Source organism: Catharus ustulatus, chromosome 5 (genome assembly GCF_009819885.2).
Source record: "Catharus ustulatus isolate bCatUst1 chromosome 5, bCatUst1.pri.v2, whole genome shotgun sequence".
Taxonomy (NCBI): Eukaryota; Metazoa; Chordata; class Aves; order Passeriformes; family Turdidae; genus Catharus; species Catharus ustulatus.
This window is the reverse complement of record NC_046225.1, coordinates 70,325,373-70,346,254: the sequence shown is the minus strand read 5'-3', so window position 1 is coordinate 70,346,254 and position 20,882 is coordinate 70,325,373. Positions and strand designations below refer to the sequence as shown.

Here is a 20,882-nt window from a genome sequence, read left to right as displayed (position 1 = left end):
TCTCACAGCCAAACCAAACAGCCAGTACTGTATTTCTCAAACCACAGCAGCTCTGCTGAAAGCAAGCACATTTCTAGAATAGCAGAAATGTTTGCAGCGTCCATAAGAGCACTCGCTGGACAATGAGAGCAGAAGTGCAAAAAAGTGCCATCCCAATTTCAGGAATGCTGCCCAGTGCCATGATTCTGAGCTGGCAATGTGTGCCCAAGATGTCATTTAAAGCCTGCATTGTCATACAGTTAATGAGACAGGAATGCATTTTGCTAGGCATCTACATATCTGCATGGGACCCATAAAAGAACCTGCAACACAGAAGAATCACAGAATTGTTTAGATTGAAAAAGATCACCAAGATCATGAAGTCCAGCCTGACACTGCCAAGCCCATCATTAAACCATGTCCCAACATCTACAGGTCTTTCAAGCATCTCCAAGAACAGTGCCTCTACCACTGCCCTGGACAGCCTGTTTCAATGCTTGACAATCCTTTCTGTAAAGAAATTTTTCCTAATATCCAGTCTAAACCTTGTCACGTAGGTGTAAAGGTAAGTAAGGTCTCAGCCTGGACACACTTGAGCATCTCAATGTCTTTTTTTGTAGTGAGGGGCCCACAAAAACACAGAATTCAAGGTGTGGCCTCACTAGTGCTGAGCACAGAGGCACCATCAGCACCCTGGCCACACTACTGGGATACAGCCCAGGATGCCACTGGCCCTCTTGGCCACCTGGGCACATTGCAGCTCATGTTCAGCCAACACACCCCCAGTCCTTTCCCACTGGACACTTTCCACCCACTCTGTCCCCACCCTGGAGCTGCAGGGGGTTGTCGTGAACCAAGGGCAGGACCTGGTGCTTGGCCTTCTTGAAGCTCAGACTCACTGATCCATCGTGCCCAGATGCCTCTGCAGAGCCCAGCAGGCCAACACAGCCAGCTCAGTGTCATCTGAGGACCTGCAGAGAGTGCCCTCACCCAGGTCATCAGTAAGAATATTAAATGGACATTTATCCAACCACAGTAACTGTGGACTTGAAAAGACCCCAACACAAAATGAGCAAAAATCCCCTCTCTGTTTTAAACAGAAGGCATTTTTCTTGCTCTTTTCCATCTGGCACTTCAAGTAGCTGTCTTTACTTAACAGTCATCTTGAAGTTTTTAATAAGTCGTACAATGTGCAAACTCAAACTGAAAGAAATTATCCTTTCCTTCTTCTCTTCCCAAGTTCAACTGTTAAGTAAAAATAGCTCACAATCATGTCTCTGCTCTGAGCCTTTGCATCCCAGCAGGAGCAAAGGTGCTGGGTGCTGACACACCATCCCATATTCCAGTGCACAGCACACGGAGCTGCAGCCTCCTCACTCACCAGTACCCTACTGCTTCATTTGCATGCATGTCCCGCCAAGCTAATTGGCAAAATACAACTTCCTGATCCAAATATACAGGGGGGATTTTTGCTGTTAGAACAGGAAGAGCTTTAATGGTGGAAATTACATTTTTAATTTGGAGAAAGCAAGCCCTTCAGTCACAGTGGAATATTTTGCACAGTGTTGTGTTCAGTCAAGCCACAGGTTGTCTTTTTAATAAGTGCATTTACCTTAAGCCAGTTCACAAATGAAAGCTCACTGCCTCCCAAACTGCTTCCATGTGATAAGACACAAAAAAGATCAACCAAGCACCTACTCAGAGTACCATTAAGTAAAAAAATCCTACTGTAATTTGGTGCCATTTCCAACAAATTCCAGAGTGCTTTCCCAGGAGCTCACCATCATTTGCATACACAGAATGCAGGGTGGGACTGGGCACAGAAAAATTGAGTTATTCCAGGTCACTTCTGAGACTTCTCACAAATGTGACAGAACCACCATGACCATTTGGGCCGTTCCACAGCCACCTGGGACATCTGCTACCACTGCCATCTCTGCTCCCCTCTCTCTTCCAATTCCCTCAGCAATAATTAGACCATATTTGCCCTGAAAGTCAGTACCTGCACTTGATTTCAGTTCTTAACTAAGATTTTCAGTAACCAGGAGCTTCTACAACAAAGAAAACAAACCAAGCAAACCCCCCCCCCCCAATCAAAAAACAAACAAAAAACCAAACTTCAGGAAGGTGATTCAGTTCTCATACGGAACATTAAATTCCTAACACAGGTCCTTCAGTGACGTTCCTTTTATAGAGAGGTACAAATCCCACACAAAGCAGCTGTATTTATACTCAAGTGTGCTTCAAAACTAGAACACACATGCCTAACAATGTCATTGCAAAGTACAAAGTAATTTGGTTTTCCTGATTCCTAAATATCTTAATGCAAATGCGAAATGAGCTTAGTACACTTAGTCCCACCTTACTTAGTCTAAAAAGAGTTCAAACAAGCTTGCACTACCATAACTAACTTGATTTAAAATCATACTTAAGTAAATGCAAGCAGTTTCCCAGGTATTATATGGCTTATTCATGGACTACTTCTTTCACTGTGCACTCCTGTGATCAAAGACATCTTAGATGTAGCAGGTGAGGTTATTTACTATTTATAAAAACAACCACTGTTTAATGTTCTTTTCAGAATTAGTCTTCTAAAATGAAAACTAATTTTTATTAATTCTCTTTGAAAATCTGAGAGAGAGGAAGATGATTTTGGTCACCATTTTTTCCTGCACGAAAAAAGAAAAATCCCCTCCTGCCAATAAATCTTTAAGGCTGCTGGAATAGCTGCTGGAAGTGTGCAAACCACACTTTGGAATATTCATTATTTCTATGAGAGTATCCCTAGGACAGCAAAAAACCCCAAACTTCATTTTCAATTTCTTGGGAATTTGTTTTTGGTTTTTTTCCCCTTGACTGTGGGTCAAAGGAAATAGTTTCCATTTATGTATTTGTTAACAGATTTTTTTAATGTGTTTTTTTTTTAACAAAGCCACAAAGCTCAGAAAAATCACTAACAGAATTTAACATACTTAAACAGTTCAGAGGGAAGATGGTAGTAAAGTTATGAAAATCAATGCAAAACTGCAATATTCACAGTACTTCAAGTTCTCAATTACCAGCTCCATGCAAGACAGTCTTTTGTACTTTCTTTATTCACAGGACTAAGAAAATAAGACTCATGATTTTGGAGAGTTCCCATAATCCCGAGTCTTTCAACTGAGTGGCAGAACTTGTTCCTCAACTGCAAGTAATGAAACAAACCAATCTTTGAACAAAATTTTAGTAGAAGTGTTATCCTGCAGTAACTCAGGTTTAGTGTGGAGGATGCAGACAGAATCCTTTCCATTTGTGAGCCCACTCCAACTCCCATCGATACCAATCAGAAGCTGAATAATTCCATGTCCTGCAGGATCCAAATCTGCTGTTATGCCTGCAGCTTGCTGATCTCCTAATTCCTACTAAAAACCTTTTCTATTTCTTTCTCTAAAGAGATGGTTCTCACTGCTGAACACACAATGCTGGCTTTAAATTTTAGATGGCTGCAGGGTGGTCATGAGACAAATGCCAAGACTATTTGCACACCTCTATTTACAGTAAGAATGAAAATCATCTTCAAGGATTCAAAACATAAGATCTTTTCAACAAAGACATGGCAGGAGAAAGACTTGAACAGAAGTCTGTCAAATACAAACAACATACATAACCAGATCCAAAAGGCAATATATTGTGAAACCTTTCAAAACCATACAATACTCTAGGAATTAAGTAAATTTAAAACTCCCCTGTAATACTCTCGTCATAGCTAATTTGTGATTTCCTGTACGCTCAGTACTAACAGCACAATGGAGCCTCTATTGTGGGCCTCCTCCCACAAGCTTTTAAAAAATGCAAGACATTCTTTTTATCTAGACTGGCGTGGCTAAAATACATCGAGCTCTACATAGATAAATGGTCATTTTAGACACTGCTTCTGCTCATAAAAATAAAAAATAAAAAAGCGCTGCCTGGTGCTGCTGAGTTTAAAGCTCAAAGGAGCAGGGCTGTGGTGGCTAAACTGCTGACCATGGATCTCCGGCAGGGCAAATGAGGGAAGCCACTTCACTTCTAGAGAAGATTCCACATTGAGAACTCTCTGCAAATTGAACACAATTCAAATCAGATTTGAGAGTCTTGTAGGAGACGAAAAAAATGAATGAAAATTTGACAGAATTCATGGTATAAAGCAACTGTAGTATTCACTGCAAATCTTGACTGAGGGTGAAGGCAGTAAGTCCTTCAGGCGTAAATAATTAGTTTATGGAGGTACTAAAAATTGATATTGCCAACTTTTTATCTTAAAGGATCCTGAATGCTAACACAAACCAACCACAATGAACAAGACTTTATGCAGAAATGAAAGACAGTAATCCTGCCACAGGACAGGCTGGGAAAAACAACCAGCACAGACTTTTAGTATGCAGGAGAGAATTTAGTGGGGATGCAAAATAAAACCTAAAATACTGCAGTGGCTTTGATCAGCACCTTAATGAACTTTCTTAGTCAAAAAATAATGTGTTAAAATGGAATTAGCTGCCTAGCTCCAGTGAACATGGGAACGCACACACACAACACTGAATTACTGAAGATCACTTCTCAGTAACCCTGATTATATGGATGGGAAAATCAACGACATGAGAAAGGCTGTGATACACATTAATACTGTTCACTGAAGCACCAGACACACATTGAGATGGCTGGTAGACCACAAATGTGAAAACGCTCATTACCCGGTTGAAAATAAACAGTTTAACATATCTGGTACAACACATTAAAGTGAAAAAATATTTAAGTATCAGTTAAAGAGTTTGGAGACTGGCTTGTGGTTATCTCTGCTAAACACTTTTGTCCTGCATGACTCTGCAAAGACTCAAGCTATGCACTCAGCAAGAGACAAACTGGCTGCAACCATCTAATGAAATTTGACTCATCTGGGAATTTTGATGAAGTGTTCCACACTACTGTTTCTGCTAAGCCATACATTTTCCTTGCAGGATTGAGAGTGCTGCAAATATGCAAAAAGCAACATCAATTTTGGACTGTTTGGCTTAAAATAGAAGGTTAATTCTGAAAACCCATATTCAGGTAAAAATATCACAGAAGCTGATGGAAACTTTGCAGTTATAAATTAAAGGTACAGGGATCTGCATCAACGGCACAGTCACTGCCATCTGTCAGCCCCCAGCAGCACCTCTTGCTGACTGTAAGTCTGACTAAGAGCTGCCTGGGGCAGCTCTCTCTTCCTACAAACCCTCCTGCACATCAGCCCAATCCAACTGGAGAGCACACATCCTGGTACAGCTCCTTTCTGGCTCATTCTCCCAACTTCTGACTCACCCAAGGGCTATGATGACATTTTGCAGAGCGAAAAAAATCTATGCGTAGCAGCAGATAATGAAAATCCCCTGCATTGCTGCTTCTCTCCCAGCTCCTTTCTGAGCTCTGTCTGGCCAGGGTGCTCTCCAAGCATGCTGCAGGATGGCTCACTGGCCATTCCTCTGTCTGGCCAAGCACACAGGGCTCCATGGCACACAGGGCATGCTCCTGCCACAGGACAGGAACACAGGGAATGTGTGATGTGATGGGAATGCGACAGGACAGACTGGGAGAGTCCCATTTGCCATTCCTGTTGCCATCACATGGGAGCCATGGGCTAATTCCTATTGATCATGTTTGGAGGGTGGGAGAGAACAATCTGCCACATGGCAGCAGCAACAACAGCGAGCCTGGCTCCCAGAGGCTCTGACATGAGCAATGCTGAAAGCAGGACCACTCCTCTGCTGCTCCAAGAGCTCAGCCCTCCTAAACCCCTATCTGCTGGGGTTAGACCCCGCTGTCCAACATCCCTTCTGCACAAAACCACGCACATTCAGGTAAATGTGACAACACTGGGCTGCCCACTGTGGTTTCCCCAGCTACAGACACTTCTCACTTCAGAAGGTCACACGTGAACCAAGCCCAGAAGGTGCCAAAGCAACGCCTGCTTTGAAAGGCAGCAAAAGTCATGCTTTTGTCATGCTCCACACGGCAGAGAACTCATTGCTATTAAAGCTTTCAGCACATCCCACCAGGACAGAACTCCCGCCCCTCTCATCACAGGGTGTGCCCGTGTCCCAGCCAAAGATGGAATCAAGCAAAAAAATATTGGTGCTGTTCAGGAAGACCGTTAGAGCACATCCAAACAATACAGGAATCTGGAACTGTGACTCAAGTTAAGTAAGAAATGTTTCCCTGCTTCCTTCCTTTTTTCTTTTTTATTTTTTTTGAGTTGGCATCAGAGCTCCCCTAAATAGACCAAAAGGAGAGGGAGAGGAGGGGTAACGTGGTGAGCTCTGGCACACAGGCAGAAAGCGTGAACAACTTTCACTGCAGACTTATGTAACTTTGCTGCTGGTGACACAACTCGCTGAAGGGTGGTTTAGGCACAGATAAGGGACATCCACTGACCTGTAAATAGAACTGTTAAAATATGCCTTAGAACACCTCACGTAAAGCAAAATTACATAATCACATCACCTCGTGCTTTAGTACTGAGACAACAAAGGCTTCATAAGCAGCAGAAATAAAAGCTTTCTATTAATACCTCAACTTCAGAATTAGCTGAACAATTGTCCCCAGTCCCCAGGGCCAGTTTTTTCTGCTTTCTGCATAGAATCCCTTCTGGCTGACTACCCTGGCAGGTATGCTTCAAGGAGCTCCTCTAAAAGCCCCTTGAAAAAGACAGATATAAAAAATGAAGAAAACACAAGGATGAGTGATAGTCATCCAAAATAAATACCAGCATGAAATGTGCTATTGTATTAACTACACTAAGTTCAAAGAAAAAAAAAATCAAACTATGTCAATTTTCAATTATGTTGATTAGACACAAACTGGATAATTAGTAAATAGAATAATAATATAGGAAACATGATATGTTTGAAATGAAGTGACAAAAATATTCCAGAAGAGAGAACAAGCAAATTCATAATCTTCCTCAAAAATTAATTATTCATTCTGCTATAGCAAACAAACACTTTATGTTTTGCATATCAGAAAACAATTAACCTATTCGTCTAAGGCACAGATGCTTTTCAGGATAGGTTCTTTTAAGCGATTTTTTTTCTGGCATTTAATTTTACCTTGTGAATTTATTTTTTTTAATTATTATTTAATTACTTCTGGAACATCCATAAGGGTAAAGACCCAAGTTAAGGCGGACATCCATCCCTGGGCCATCTTTAGAGGGCAGAACCTGCAGCTGGGGCTGGGGAATCCAGACCCATCTCAACACACCACAGTTCACAGCTACTGGGTGGCACAAATTAGAGGAGCACAGAGACTGTCCCCTTTCCTTGAGGAACCACACAGGTCTCTGGTCATGTTCAAAAACAATCTGAAGCTTTTATCCACTTTAACCATCAAACCAAAGCTGAACATCAAAGGCCAAAAGCACTAAAAATGTCTAATCTGAGGACTCTCTGTGCCTTTCTCACATCATGAACAATTGGGGACACTTCTCTTTGCCCTCCCCAAGCCCCAGCACAGAGCCCACACACCAGTTTCAGGCAGCCAACACTCAGATGCTGTCAGATTCCCAAAACACTCCTGATCACGTTCATCATTTGGGGAGATGGGCTGAGCATTACTGTGCACTGGAAAAGATCCTGCTGTAATCCCAGCTCAGAGATCCTAAACCGCCACAAATGGAAGCGCCGCCGTGCTTCTCCAGCTCTCCCAGAGGAATACTGGTGAGGGAGCAAAGGGTTACATTGCAGCAGGAAATGTTAATTTTAGATTTATCCGCCACGCATGCTTTCCTGATCAATTCACAGACTAAAATGAAACATCATTTTTGTTCTTGAGGTAATAAGGGAGAAAGAGCCCCAAAACTACAGCTGGGAATTTGTCTTCTTGAACTGTAAATCCGTTGCTCCCCTGTCTGGGAGTGAGAAAGCACGTGCAGCTGAGGAACTAAGGCTAAAGGGCTCTGTACTACAACTTTTATCCTCACCTTAAATTTTAGGACATGTATTAAAAGTGTAACTTCATCGCTATTCTCACACTAAATAAATAATTATGGGGCCAGGAGGTGAGGGAGCCTCAGAGGAGGCTGCTGTGCTGCTGCACTGCCAACTGCTCTGGGATTTGAAAGCTTGACACATGCTGGAGTATCACCTCATCAATGTTCCCAGCTGGCTTGGGAGGCAAAAACCTGACTACTACTCTTAAAGGCAGGTCTCTCACACACAGTGCTCCAGATAAGCTTCAAGAAATACAGTTATTACAAATGCATGGTAAGTACGACAAAACAAAATGGCAAAAAGCACAGTTTCAAGTTAAGCACTGTGTTTCACATAAGCAAATTAAAGATCATGTTGTTTTTCAGCATCTTTGCTTAAAAGACATTAAAATCTGTGCCCTTCTACACACTTACTGCTGTTCAAATTGTTTTCTGGTAAGTTTTTCTGTGGGGTTTTTTTTGTTTTGTTTTTTTGGGGGTTTTTTGTTTTTTTTAACGTATTTACAGTATTCACATTAAAAAAAGATACTTTGGGAGAATGTCAGTTTTCTCCCCAAAAGGGATGCTCCAGCCTAGTCAGTGATCTGCAGGAGATGTTATTTGATAACGAGGGACAAACTTTATGTTACAAAACACTGGCAAGTGAACTACTGTATCTGTATGATAACACTTCACAGCATGCAGCCCAATCCTAATCTCTCGGATCACACTTTTGGCTAAGAGCTGCAATTCTGTTTACACTGCAAATAAAACAATAGCTCTCAGAAATGGAGAGATTAATAAATTGAAGGATCACACATTTTTAACAAAGGGCAGACACTATTTTATCTTTATGATGCAGAAGGACAAGTCAAGAGGTAACTAAACTGACAAGCATAGGGGCACTTGTAATCTGTTTTATCATGCTATCAGAACTCCACAGGATGACAAAGTATCACAGCATATACAATATTTATGATGAGGAGCTTTCCACACATAGTGAGTGTACTGTGTGCTCGGAAGCTGCACACTCCAGCTATTCCTTAACTACACATGACAACACTCAACTGCAAAATTCACAAAGGTGACTGGAGTAGTTTCATTTCAAAATAACAGTTCCATTGACTAAACTCTTCTACTGAGCATGACTGCAGCAGTTCTCAGGATTATTACTATTTTATTTGCCAATTCAGTAATGGAATAACACACTCCCTGATGGAGAAACACTGAATCTGTGTTATTTGGGGGGGCATGGGGGGTGTGCTTACAGAAGGACAGAGAACACACTGCTGACTCTGCACCAATTCACACCCTCAATGCCATCAAACAAACACAGAAAAACGAAATTCACGTCCCAAGTATTATTCTATACTAACAATGACAAAAATGAGGGAAAAATTTAACTCTCTCACTTTCTCTCATCTGTTTATGAATTGCAGCCACCTCATAAACACTCATTTCTTGTTCAGGCTGGAAAAGAGGCAGGTTGGGGGCAGGGGGTTGTTTCCTTTTGGTTTGAAATACACCAGTGAATTGCCAATGGGCAAAATATTTTGTCACTACCTCACTCTGGGGAAGGCTGACATTATAATAAACTGAGGAGGATGCTATTTGTCAAACATTAAGGAATTCCAATATTGAAATCTTGCTGCCTTTGGGGGTCAATAAAGAGCAGCATTATAAAATACACTAAAGTTAGCAGTTTGGGCTGCTAATTTTACATGCCTGCTTCACCAACGCAGAGCTAAAAATAGATAAAACAGATAAGAGCACAGAACAAAGAGATGCACTGGACAATTATCTTTCTGCCAGCAGTCTAATTTATACTCAGCTTTTTAACCCTTCATATTTACAAAAGAAACAGATTTTCACTCAATACGAAATTATTAAATAACGTTTTATTTTTCTTGGTATTTTCTTGCTCCCTTCCTAGTAGGACAGAATAATGAGATTTAAAATATTTTAATAAGGGCATCAGGCTACTTGCCAAGGGGCTCGAATACTAAATAAGAACATTTACATCTTTTAAGACCCTGGAGGAGGAATCGGTGCAATGCACTCAAAACATGCACACACATCGCAAATATGACAGTTAATTTTAATTCACTGGAAAAGAAAGTACACACTCACTCCAGTTTATTAGGCCTCATTATTTTCAATGAGGCTAAAAGGATGATTATCTTTAGTTCCAATGTGGCCTAAAAGCAAACACTCTTCTTGATAAGGACATTTACTAAAACCTAAGGCACAGTGAAATTGTCCAATTTAAGTCACAACAGGTGAAATTTTAAAATCGAGCACTGCTAACAATATTTTCTACCATTATTCTGTCCAGCTCGGTTCTATGATTTAAATCCTGACTTTTGAATTTAATTTTTTAGAGGAAAACAAAGCAGCAGAGCAGTCTGACTCATAGCTACAGTGTAAACAGGCTTATTCCACGCTTTGTAGCCTTCTTTTGGTAAAATTTGCTTACAAAAATGATAACGCTTATAAACAGAATCGACATTCTGTCTCCTTATGTCTGGGGGCAGGAAAATAAAATCACCTTCAGATTAACATGACAATTTATGTCAGGCAATTCTGGAGGCATATCTTTAACATCACCCTGTGCATATTATTCATACTGCCTTAAAAACCAACAGCATAAATGCATGCTTAAAAAAAAAATAAAGGAAGGGGAAAGGAAAAAACAGAGAAATTGAGATTTAGGGTGAAGAGCCTTACCTCTGACACACAACCCATCCGCAGCTCTGCCAAAACCATCCCACCAGCCAGGCCTTAAGCACTTTTTTACAGCAATAAAACGCCGCTTTTAAACTTCCTGTTTATCCAAACACCGGCCCAGCTTTCCCGCAGCTCGGAGCCGGCACCGCTCACCCAGCACCCCAAACCCCTCTCGGGAAATCCAGCACCCCAAACCCTCTCCGGGAAACCCAGCACCTCAAATCCTCTCGGGAAACCCAGCACCCCAAACTCTCTTTAGAAATCCAACACCCCAAATCCTCTCGGGAAACCCAGCACCCCAAACCCCTCTCGGGAAATCCAGCACCCCAAATCCTCTCGGGAAACCCAGCACCCCAAACCCCTCTCGGGAAATCCAACACCCCAAATCCTCTCGGGAAACCCAGCACCCCAAACCCCTCTCGGGAAATCCAGCACCCCAAACCCCTCTATGGAAACCGAGCACCCCAAACCCCTCCCGGGCGCAGCTTCAGCGCCCTTTGAGTTTGGTACTTCGGGACGACTCGCGCCCCCCGCCCCTCGTTTTTATTTCCCTTTATGTTTTCAGCCAGCCCCAGAAAGCAGCCGCCGGGCAAAGTTGCGCGGGCGCTGCGGCCGGCAGGGCAGCCCCGCTGCCCGCGGCGGGGCCCGGAGCGGCGGTGACGGGCACACAAAGCGCGGCGGCCGCTCGTGTGTGTCCCCCCCCTCCGCCCCGCACCGCGGCGAGCAGGCCGGATGGTTACCTAGAGGCAAGCCCTTGTTCAGGAGGTGCGAACTTCCCATGGAGGCGCCGCGCTCCGTCCGCGCCCGCCGCGGGGAGGAGGAGGACGAGGAGGACGAGGAGGATGCCGGGGGGCAGCGCCGCTCGGAGCCGCCGCGGCAGCCGCGGCATATGGCGGCCGCTCCGTGGGCGCCCCCGAACTGAGCGGCGCCTCGGTGCGCGCCCCCGCCGCCGGGCGCGTCCCCGCCGCCGCCGCGCGCACGCGCGCCCGCCCGCCCCCGCGGAGGGAGGGGCGGGGTGGGGCGGAGGGGGGAGTGGGGGGGAGCGGCCGCTGCCGCCGCGCCCCCCAGGCTCGATCTCCTGGTTCTAGGCGGGCGCCGAGACGAACGAGACAGCGGGGCGGGCGTGGCTGGGTCGGCCGCGCGTAGCGAAACCGGGATCTGCCCCGGGACGCGATGTCGCCACTGCTTTGTTTTGTTTTTGTTTGGTTTGGTTCGGTTTGGTTTGTTCAAACTTCGGCAAAGTTAACGCCGGCTGCGTTCACAGAGTCACGGAGGGTCAGGTCGGAAGGACCAGAGCGGGTCACCGGGTCCAGCCTCGCTGGCCCAGGGCTCATCCAGACGGGGCTGGACCATCTCCAGCAGGGAGGCTCCACACCCTCTCTGGGCAGCGCATTCCCCGTGCACTCACTGCACAGCAAAGTTCCTCCTCGTGTTCAGGTGGAACTTCCTGCCTATCGCTTTCTGCCTTTTCCTGGCACAGCACCCCAACGCCAGCACTTCTGCTGTTTCGCTGTATTTTGGTACGGCTAAGGCTTTTCCCTCACGAACTAACAGCAATGAAAACAAACAAAGCCATAACGCTCTAATTTCGGTGAGGGTCTGGTGACCGGCGAGGGTCACTGCTTCCGGCAGCTTCCCTGATCCGCCCTGAAAAGCCCAGAACTAACTCCGCAGGGCCGGCACGGCCGCGAGCGGAGGCGATTCTTAGGGAAAGAGCTGGAATTGTCCCGGCTCGGTGACTCCAAGGCGATTCCTGCCCCACGGGGATGCTCCCACCGCGCCCACGTGGCCGCGCTCCCCGGGCGCACCCCGCGCCCGCCATGCCCTGCCCGCCCGAACAGCGGCGGCGGCGGCCGACGCGAACCAAAGTGGTGGCGGCGCCCCCGCGGCCGCTGGGTCGGCTGACGGCGGCCCCGCCCGGGCGCGGTGAGGGAGCGGCGGCCGCCATGGCCCCGCCGCCTCCTGCCCCGCGGCTTTTCTCTCCTCAGCGCCCGGAGCTTCGCGCCAGCCCTCCCAGAAACTTTCCCTCTACTGGCACAGCCGCCCCTTCCTCCTTCCCAGCCGCGGGCGGGAAGCGGAGCCGCGGCCGTTCACTCGCCCGTCCCCACCCACAGCCCAGCCCAGCCCGGCAGCGAACATCCCTTCTCTCTGGGTTTTTCCAGAAATAAAACGATCGTTTCCTGTCAGCAAACGGCCCCAGCATCCCTCAGGGACCCGGACCCCCTCGGATAAAATCACAGACTCCTGAGTAGCGAACAAGAGCAATTTAGTGAAAGAACGGACAGGGCTGTGGATTTGCCCCCAGGGTTTTCTGGGAGTTGGTTTGGCCATGAGGGGAATATTTGAACCCAGAGGTTATGAAGGGTGGTTTCAGCCTCCGAGTTGTGTGGATTTCAGGAATCCGTTCAGGGCACAACTCAAGGATTTTAGCATACAGGCAGCCTTCAGCAGCTTGGCTCCAGCTCCCTACGAACTTGTTTTCCCCCAGCATTTCCCAGGTAATGTGTCCCTTTTCAAGGGATTATCCACCGGGATTGGGAGGTAACTCCCAGGATAAATTTATGCAGCCTCTGATGTATGTTCATTTTCCTCCTGTATTCCTGGGAAAGCCTTTTGTGGCTCAGCACAGACGTCTCAGACATCCCTCAAAGAACAGTTTCCCTAAATTCTCACTGTGCATCACTAGGGCAGCATCTAGCCAAGCGCCTCATGTGGGGTTTGTATAAATAAATTTGGGTTTAATCACTTTAAAGTGGCTAACCACTTTATTGCCATTTATAGATGTTAGCAAATATAAAAACACATACATATCAAAGCTCTAATGAGAAAATCATTATTTTTTACTCCCTCACTGCTTCAGTTGCCATGTGGCAAAGTATCACAAATGAGCATTAGGGGGTCAAACAGGCTTAAACCACAAGAGAAATATCTGTGAACACCAATATGGATAGGAAAATCTCCAGGAAAAAAAAATTACTAGTGGAAAAGGAAAAAATAAAAAATGAAATTAAGAATTCAGTTGCATTTTTTAATAGGGAAACATAAACAGATCCAGGCACTGAGACCATGTCCTTGGTGGGGTTACATGACTGGGCAAATGTTTAGATCTAAACTGGAACTGCTGCTTCGGGGAGGGAGGGGAGTGTGGCGCAAAATATTATGACAAGGGGAGTGCTCTAAGTGAGGATAAGTTGGCATGATGAACAGATGGAGGATTCAATAACAGGAGGTTATTAATACTGCAGTTTGGTATTCTCTATGCTACTTCGTGAAGGGATTCATATGCTTGCTCTTTTTCCTTTCTGATTGTACACAGATCTAACAAATACACACGCTGTAGGTAACACGGGACTCAGTTCCTTCCTGGCACACCCATCACAAGTTTTCCTGGGAAAACATCGTGGGCTGGATCCTCAGCTGATGCTGACTGTTCCCTCCAGCAGCAGCAAGCTGAGTTGCACCTGCTGAAGAAGTTATCTGACCCCATCTCCCCAAAAGGTCTCTCCACAAAAGGCCTCTCCACCCTGCTCAACAGCTGCCACAAGGCACCTGCTCTCCAGAATAAACTATGCAAACTCTCAGGATGGAAAAAAACATTAAATAGCTCAGGAGAAACTGAAGTTTTCCTTCAGAACACAATGTAGTGCTCTTTCTGCTTAAGAAAATGCAGCTCATTTTCCCCCAAATTCAGCCCTCCTCCCCTGCATGGCTGTCAGTGGCCTAGTTTTGTACTGGACATGAGAAAATCCAGGAGCACACCAGCTGACTCCAGCCAAGCTCCAGTTGCCCCCATCCATTCTGCTTCCTGCTTTCTCCAGCAGCTCGCCTCTGGATCACCTCACATTCAGTCATCTCCACAGCTCTTACACTACAGCTCCCACAGCTACAATACAGTGCATCTTTCACAAAGCCTAACAATCCTCTTATTGCATTTGGGCACTGCTGTTACTGCAACCTCTTTTTTCAACAGCAGTGTAACACAGCTGAGTGTCTTCTGTGCCCTGTGCTAAGAATTATGGCGTTTTTCAACGCCCCCAAACTGTTTCTTGGTTTCTTAAGAGTCAGCTGGAGGAGCACATGTGCTGCAGAGCAAATACATTGTTTTAAGTGTATCTATTAACAGACACATGTATAATTTAAGTACAACTTTTATTCCCCTCAGAATGGGCAATCATAAGGGCATGACCTTGGGCTTTCACAAATTCAGTGCATTAGGGCTCACTATCTTTAGCAGATGTGACTTTGAAGATACTGAAAGAGGAAGTTTTTCTGTTTTACCGCCTAAGCAATGAGCCAAGATACATGCAGAATGTTTTTTGAAGTGAATAGTGAGGTTTGACAATTTTCTTACTCAAAGATACTGCTATTGTGTGCTTACAGATTTTCCTGGGTTTGTCACAGCCGTGCATGCTGGTTCTTTCATGCATGGTTTTGCTTTGTTATCAAGCAGACTTCATTCATTGTAACAGTTGCTAAAGCCATAAATTTAAAACCTTTATGCATTTTTAATCAAAATGCAAGATTATGTTTCAATGGAATATCTCAACTTTTGTCAACATTAAATCTTGCAGATGCTATTAGGAGATCCTAGGAGAGATTTATGTCAGAAGAAAAGAATGGTTGTGTAAAGCAGGCCCAACACTTAACCTTTATCCTAAAACAGATTGTTTAAAAGTATAATCAAACTAAGTCAATTCAATTTATTTAAAATCTGCAAAGAAAACTTTGTTTGGATTTAAATATTTCCTTAGTTCTTTCTTTTGTATCCTGAAAAACGTTTGTTTATATAACACACACAGAGATCAGCCTACTTGGATTTTGCAATTGCGTATTTAAATTACAGCTTTTTTTTTTTTAGTTATAACTTCCTCTGTGTGCAACTTGCCACTGCAAGAAGCTAATGCTTTCTGGTTCATGTGAAAGTCATTTTGGAGAAAAATCTTCAGCAGGTTCTGAGAGGAAAATGGAAAAAAAGAATAATTGACTAAAGAGAACCACCTCATCTTTAAGAAATTGTGGTCATTGCCAGCGTGAAATAAAATAGAGGACCTCCATCTACTGTTAGAAAGAAGGTGAAGGATCAAAGTAGTAGATTAAAGTTCCACTTAATGAACAAGAAGTTCAGCTGTGTCAAACATTCAAAGTAATTTTTGAAATGCCAAATGTGCATTGCTCCTTTCTCAGAATGGAACAGTTCCACTAGCTCTATGCTGGAAATACGAAGTGAAAAAGCTTGTAGTGAGCTGAATGAATTGAAGAATAAATTCCCTTCAAACCACTGAACACAAAAAACCTCTCTCCTCTGATGTTATCTGTATTAAGTGACTAAGGGATTTTCTTCTTGATCTCACCCTCTTCATACAAGTGCTAAAAACGTAAGAACCAGGGTGGAATTAAATCCTCTGCATTTTCTGGTTGTCGTGAAATGAGATGTATTATTTTCCATCTAGTCAGGAGGAGTTACCAGACCATCTCCAGGACAGCCTGTGTTCTGGCTGAAGAGAATAAGAAGACAGAGATGAACAGCAGAAGAAACCTCTCAAGAACCATTAGTGGATGTCAGCCATTGTCCATCTGTTCACAGTAGAATAAATCCAGACCTGAAGGAACAACTGCAACCTGCCCCATATGGCTCACTCCCTTCTGTGCTGGCAGGGCTGCTTTGGGGATTTGACATTGGATGAGGTAAAGGAGAAGCAGCACAATCTGTGTTCCCAGGAATGAACAGCCAATTAACATGAAAGGACAAAAAATGGCTTAGTGACCCTGGGAAGATTTTCTCCTCCTCACCTGTCTGAAATCTTGGAGCTCATTCAAACTGTGTAAGTTGCAGAGATACTACGCTGAGGGTTCTGCTATTAATGAAATCTAAAAGATTTACATGTAGCTACTAAGAAAATTCTGTGGACAATGGGTTTCCCTCACTTGGTGGGACCACAGATCCAATTGTCTCCCAAAGCGTTGAAGAAGGCGTTCAGAATATATTACACTCACATTCCATTAAAAATTATAATGCACTATGCTTTCAACATAATGAACCAGCATAACAACATTCTGCATTTACTTTTATAGAACTGGATTATTGAGTAGTAATTTACTTCTCAAGTTTTAAATCAGTCTGGGCCTGGTCATGAAGCAAAGTGCTATTTTTTAGATGATTAAGGGAAGTAGGCTCTGGCCCATGCAGAATAGTTATGAAATCTGACTGTCTCTTCAGAATTATAATGAGAACCAGATACTCCTTATGATGCTGCATTCTGCATGCAAAAAACGAGATCTACATATTAAGGCCAACTGAAGGGATCAAAACCCACAAGTCTGGAGTAGATTCAATAACCTGTTTGGTGGTGGTAATTTCACAGGTAATATGGAGAATAATGAACCATCCAATAGCCTAAACAGAACCAGTGGATGTCCTGAGTGAACCTGCTACTGTGGGTGTGTCTTACTGGGCTGCAGTGTCATTTGCACTCCACTATCCTCCACCTCCTCTTAAGTTCTAACACACTTGGCATCTTATTTTTGTCAAAGTTGCACAAGGGAAAAAAGCAATAGTTGTATCAGAGACAGATTTCAAGTTCCCAAACAATTTTATTTGCATTTGCGACCATCGTTTATTCACTAGGTGGCATAGAAAGCATCATTCTTCCTTGTTTCAAACATGCACCACAAGACTGAGAATGCCCTCAAGAAAAATTAAACACATATGAAATCATAGCCACATCTCACTAAGAATTTAGCTAGAGACTTTGTTCTGAAGTTAAGCACAAGTCTTACTCATCTGAAAAACCAGCAAGGATACTAAAGAATGAAAAAAGCAGAACAGTGTTACGTGAAAATGTCCATTTGCTGGCAAGAACCTTAAGCACAATCACGCACTGGGATTATGACATTTATGACATTGAAATGAACTCTCCTGTTTTGTCAGATTTACTTGGGATGATGAGAAGTTACCAGTCTTGAATTTCATCCTCTTCCAAATTGAGCACTGCTCTGTACCACCACGAAATACTGCACTACCAGCACTCCACCATCACCTACTGCTAAGATAAGAGTGGTTCATTAGTGAGCAAAAAGTGACCTCTAGTGAATCACCACACCAGCTCCTGAGACACACAGCACCTCCCTGGCTGTCCCTGACTGATCACATCCCCTCCAATTAAAATCTGATCATGCTGCACCCCAACACCAGTCAGCAGCTGCACCTTATCAGTCAAACACTTCAGGTACCTTCAATAACCCACACTGTGCACAGCAGCTGTAACAAGCAACAGAACACAGTGGCACATTGAAAAACCTGAACACGTTTGCCTGAACACAGTAAAACCTGCCCACTGATAACTGTTAGACAATTTAACAGACTACAACAAAACATGCCAGCTCTACCTGGAGATTCAAATTATTTAATTTAAAAAGTAGTATATCCAGAGAATTGTAAACAAAATGAGAAAAACATGCTATTAAATATGTAGAAATAATACCAGCGTTAGTGAACTTTGCACTCTAACAGGAAAATCAGACTAGAGAAGAATAGTAAGCAAAGAGATGGGCAGTGAAAATCAATTCCATATTTACAACACATAGAACAATATACAGCCTAGGCAATCCATTACAGTAAATGGTTGATGGTTTTAGAACAGTAAAATGAAATAGCAAGGTTTCATGTGTAAAACACAAACCCCATTAGCCAACAAAGATATTCCATGTTCTCTGCCTCCATATACCTGGTGACACAGTCACATTTTTAACTTCTCCTAACACATGTATCCTTTTCTAACAAACATCTGTAGGAGGTCATTGAGAAGCCCAGCCTTTTTCTTTTATTAAACCACAATACTCTTGGGCAGCTTTTTTTTTACTTCTTATTCTTAACTGAATAGCTGAAAAGTAAACTGCAAGAAATCCTTATCCCCATGCAAGATTCCTGAAACACAATTCAAATCCGTAAGGGACTCCAATTTATGTGATTTACAGAGTGATGTAAAAAAAAAATTAAAAAAAAATATATAGAAAACACTCCCTTTATGTAGCTGAATAATGAGAGAGCAGTGTGTTCTCCTAGCAGAAAGATCACACTACTTACACTCATGTAAGAGAATTTCACTACAGAAGCAAAGGCGATTCCAAGAGGTGATAATCAGTATCAACAGATTTACTGCTATTTGAGCTGATCTTTACTGCCAAATACCCTGACTTACAGACTAAGGCAGCACTGAGCATTATGATAGGATGGTATTATTTAAAGATTAATGGATAAACTTTCCAAAGGCCTTATCACATAACATGAAGAAGATACTGCAGAGAGAACACATCTCATGAAAATGTTTGCTAAATCATTGTCTTTTTAACGGTTCAACTCCTCCACACAAGAGAACACCATCTGACAGAGATGTTTTGTTCAATTTGTATCACAGCACAGCACAACTCTGGTCCTACAAGTGTCTTCTGGGAGCTCCATCATCTCACAACAGCCGCGAGTCTCGACACAGCAGGATCACTGGTGCAATTTTAAACACAGCTCTTGTTGTGCCAGGCAGGCACTGGCAAGGTGGCTGGGCTGACACATCTGCAGCATTTGTGATTCACAATGGCACTGTGGAAAGCCCACAAAGAGTTCGTCCTGAGCTAGAAACAATCGTTTGAGATCACTGACTGCAACCAGCACTGCCAAGGTCACCATGTCCCCAGGTGCCACATCTACATGTCCTTTAAATACCTCCAAGGACAGTGACTCAACCACTGCCCAGGGCAGGCTGTTTCAATGCTTGGGCATTTCCATGGAGAAATTTTTTCCTGATTTCCAATCTAAACCTCCCTGGCACAACCTGAGGCCAGTTCCTCTTGTCCTGTCACTTGTCCAGGCCCTTCCCTCATCCCCTGAGTGAGTCACCCTGTCACTGAAGATTGGCTGGTCAAGCAGGACCTGCCTTTCACAAAGCCCAGACTGACAGGTCTGCAGCTCCCAGATCCTCCTTCTGGCCCTTCTGGTGGATGGGTGTCCTGTTTGCAAACCTCCAGTCCCCAGGGACTTCCCCAGTGAGCCAGGACTGCTGGTAAATGATAGAAAGTGCCTTGCACAGCAAACCAAACAGCATTAAAATAAATTCTATGACAGTTTTGAAAGGTAAATTTCCTGGAACAGAGTATTGAGTAGAAGAGGACTTGGAACATCATGTACCTTTTGAAAGCAGTTTCAATAAATGCACATCATGTTGCCTATCTTGCCTTTTTCTTTTTTTTTTTTTTCAATTATTTTATCAAGACAATTACTTGGTTCCTTAACATATGCTGTCTTTTTCATGAAACAGGGTGTCTTATACTGCTTTTATGTAATGAACTGTTATTTTTCACTACACTGATGTGCCATCTGAATTACAAGATTGTAAGTAACACAATAAATATTAAAAACCTGCAACACTGCTGCAATCAACAATCTTTAAGTTTACATTTTTATCACATAATTCCAAGGAAGATCTTAAGGTATATAAAGCCTATTTTTCCCTTCAAATCCTTATGGTTTCTTTGGGTTCTATATAATTCTATGAACAGCTGAAGAGTCACTGATATCAGAATACTCTTTTATTAATTTGTATTATTTTATGTATCTGGAAGAATGATCACAGTACAGGCTTGTACATCACCACAGGAAGAAGAAAGTTCAGCAGACATAGACAAAAAGGGAAATACTTCCATGCAAACAGATTGGGTTCTTAATTAAAATGATTTGATACGCCTTATGAACAGTGCAAGTTATATCATAGATGATGAAGTTACCTTAGGAAAAATGTACTTTAAATTAACTACTGGAGGCTAAAGACAACTGAGCTGTAATAATAAGTAAATGTATATAGATAAGGTATAAATAATTAATTCTCTTTTCCTGAAAGACCTGGAAACAAATGGGAACACTCTGTGTATCGCTGTACTGCGCTGAGCTCTAACTGGAGTGGCTTCCGAGACCCGTGACCCAGAAAGGTTAAAGTTTGTGTCTTTCCCAGAGGCTGCACCTCTATGATTAACATTACAGAGAAGCCCACATCAGAAAGAACTATCACAAGAGAGGAATGAACAATAATTCATGGAGATAATAAATAGTCTGAGGAGAAAAAGAAAAACAACCCTACTTTGGTTCAATGAGTATTTCGAATGTTTTTCCTTTTATGCATCATAACTGTAACTTTTACTAAATACCAAGTACTGAAGGAGATGATTTGTT

General features: G+C 43.4%; 1 protein-coding gene across 7 annotated transcripts in view; it reads right to left on the bottom strand.

Moving 5' to 3' along the window:
• CTBP1 (C-terminal binding protein 1) overlaps positions 1-20,882 on the bottom strand; it is a 233,319-nt gene that overhangs the window by 55,174 nt on the left and 157,263 nt on the right. For 2 of the 7 annotated variants that reach the window (XM_033059947.2, XM_033059944.2), the window contains exon 1: positions 11,407-11,579. The exons of 4 other annotated variants lie outside the window; for them this stretch is intronic. Coding sequence is in view for 2 of the 3 variants with exons in the window: in XM_033059944.2 (XP_032915835.1) it covers positions 11,407-11,446 (40 nt within the window). In the remaining variant the exon portion in view is untranslated. Of the gene's footprint in view, positions 1-11,406; positions 11,584-20,882 lie in introns of those variants that run through there. One more of the 7 variants, XM_033059943.1, reaches the window with a different exon arrangement.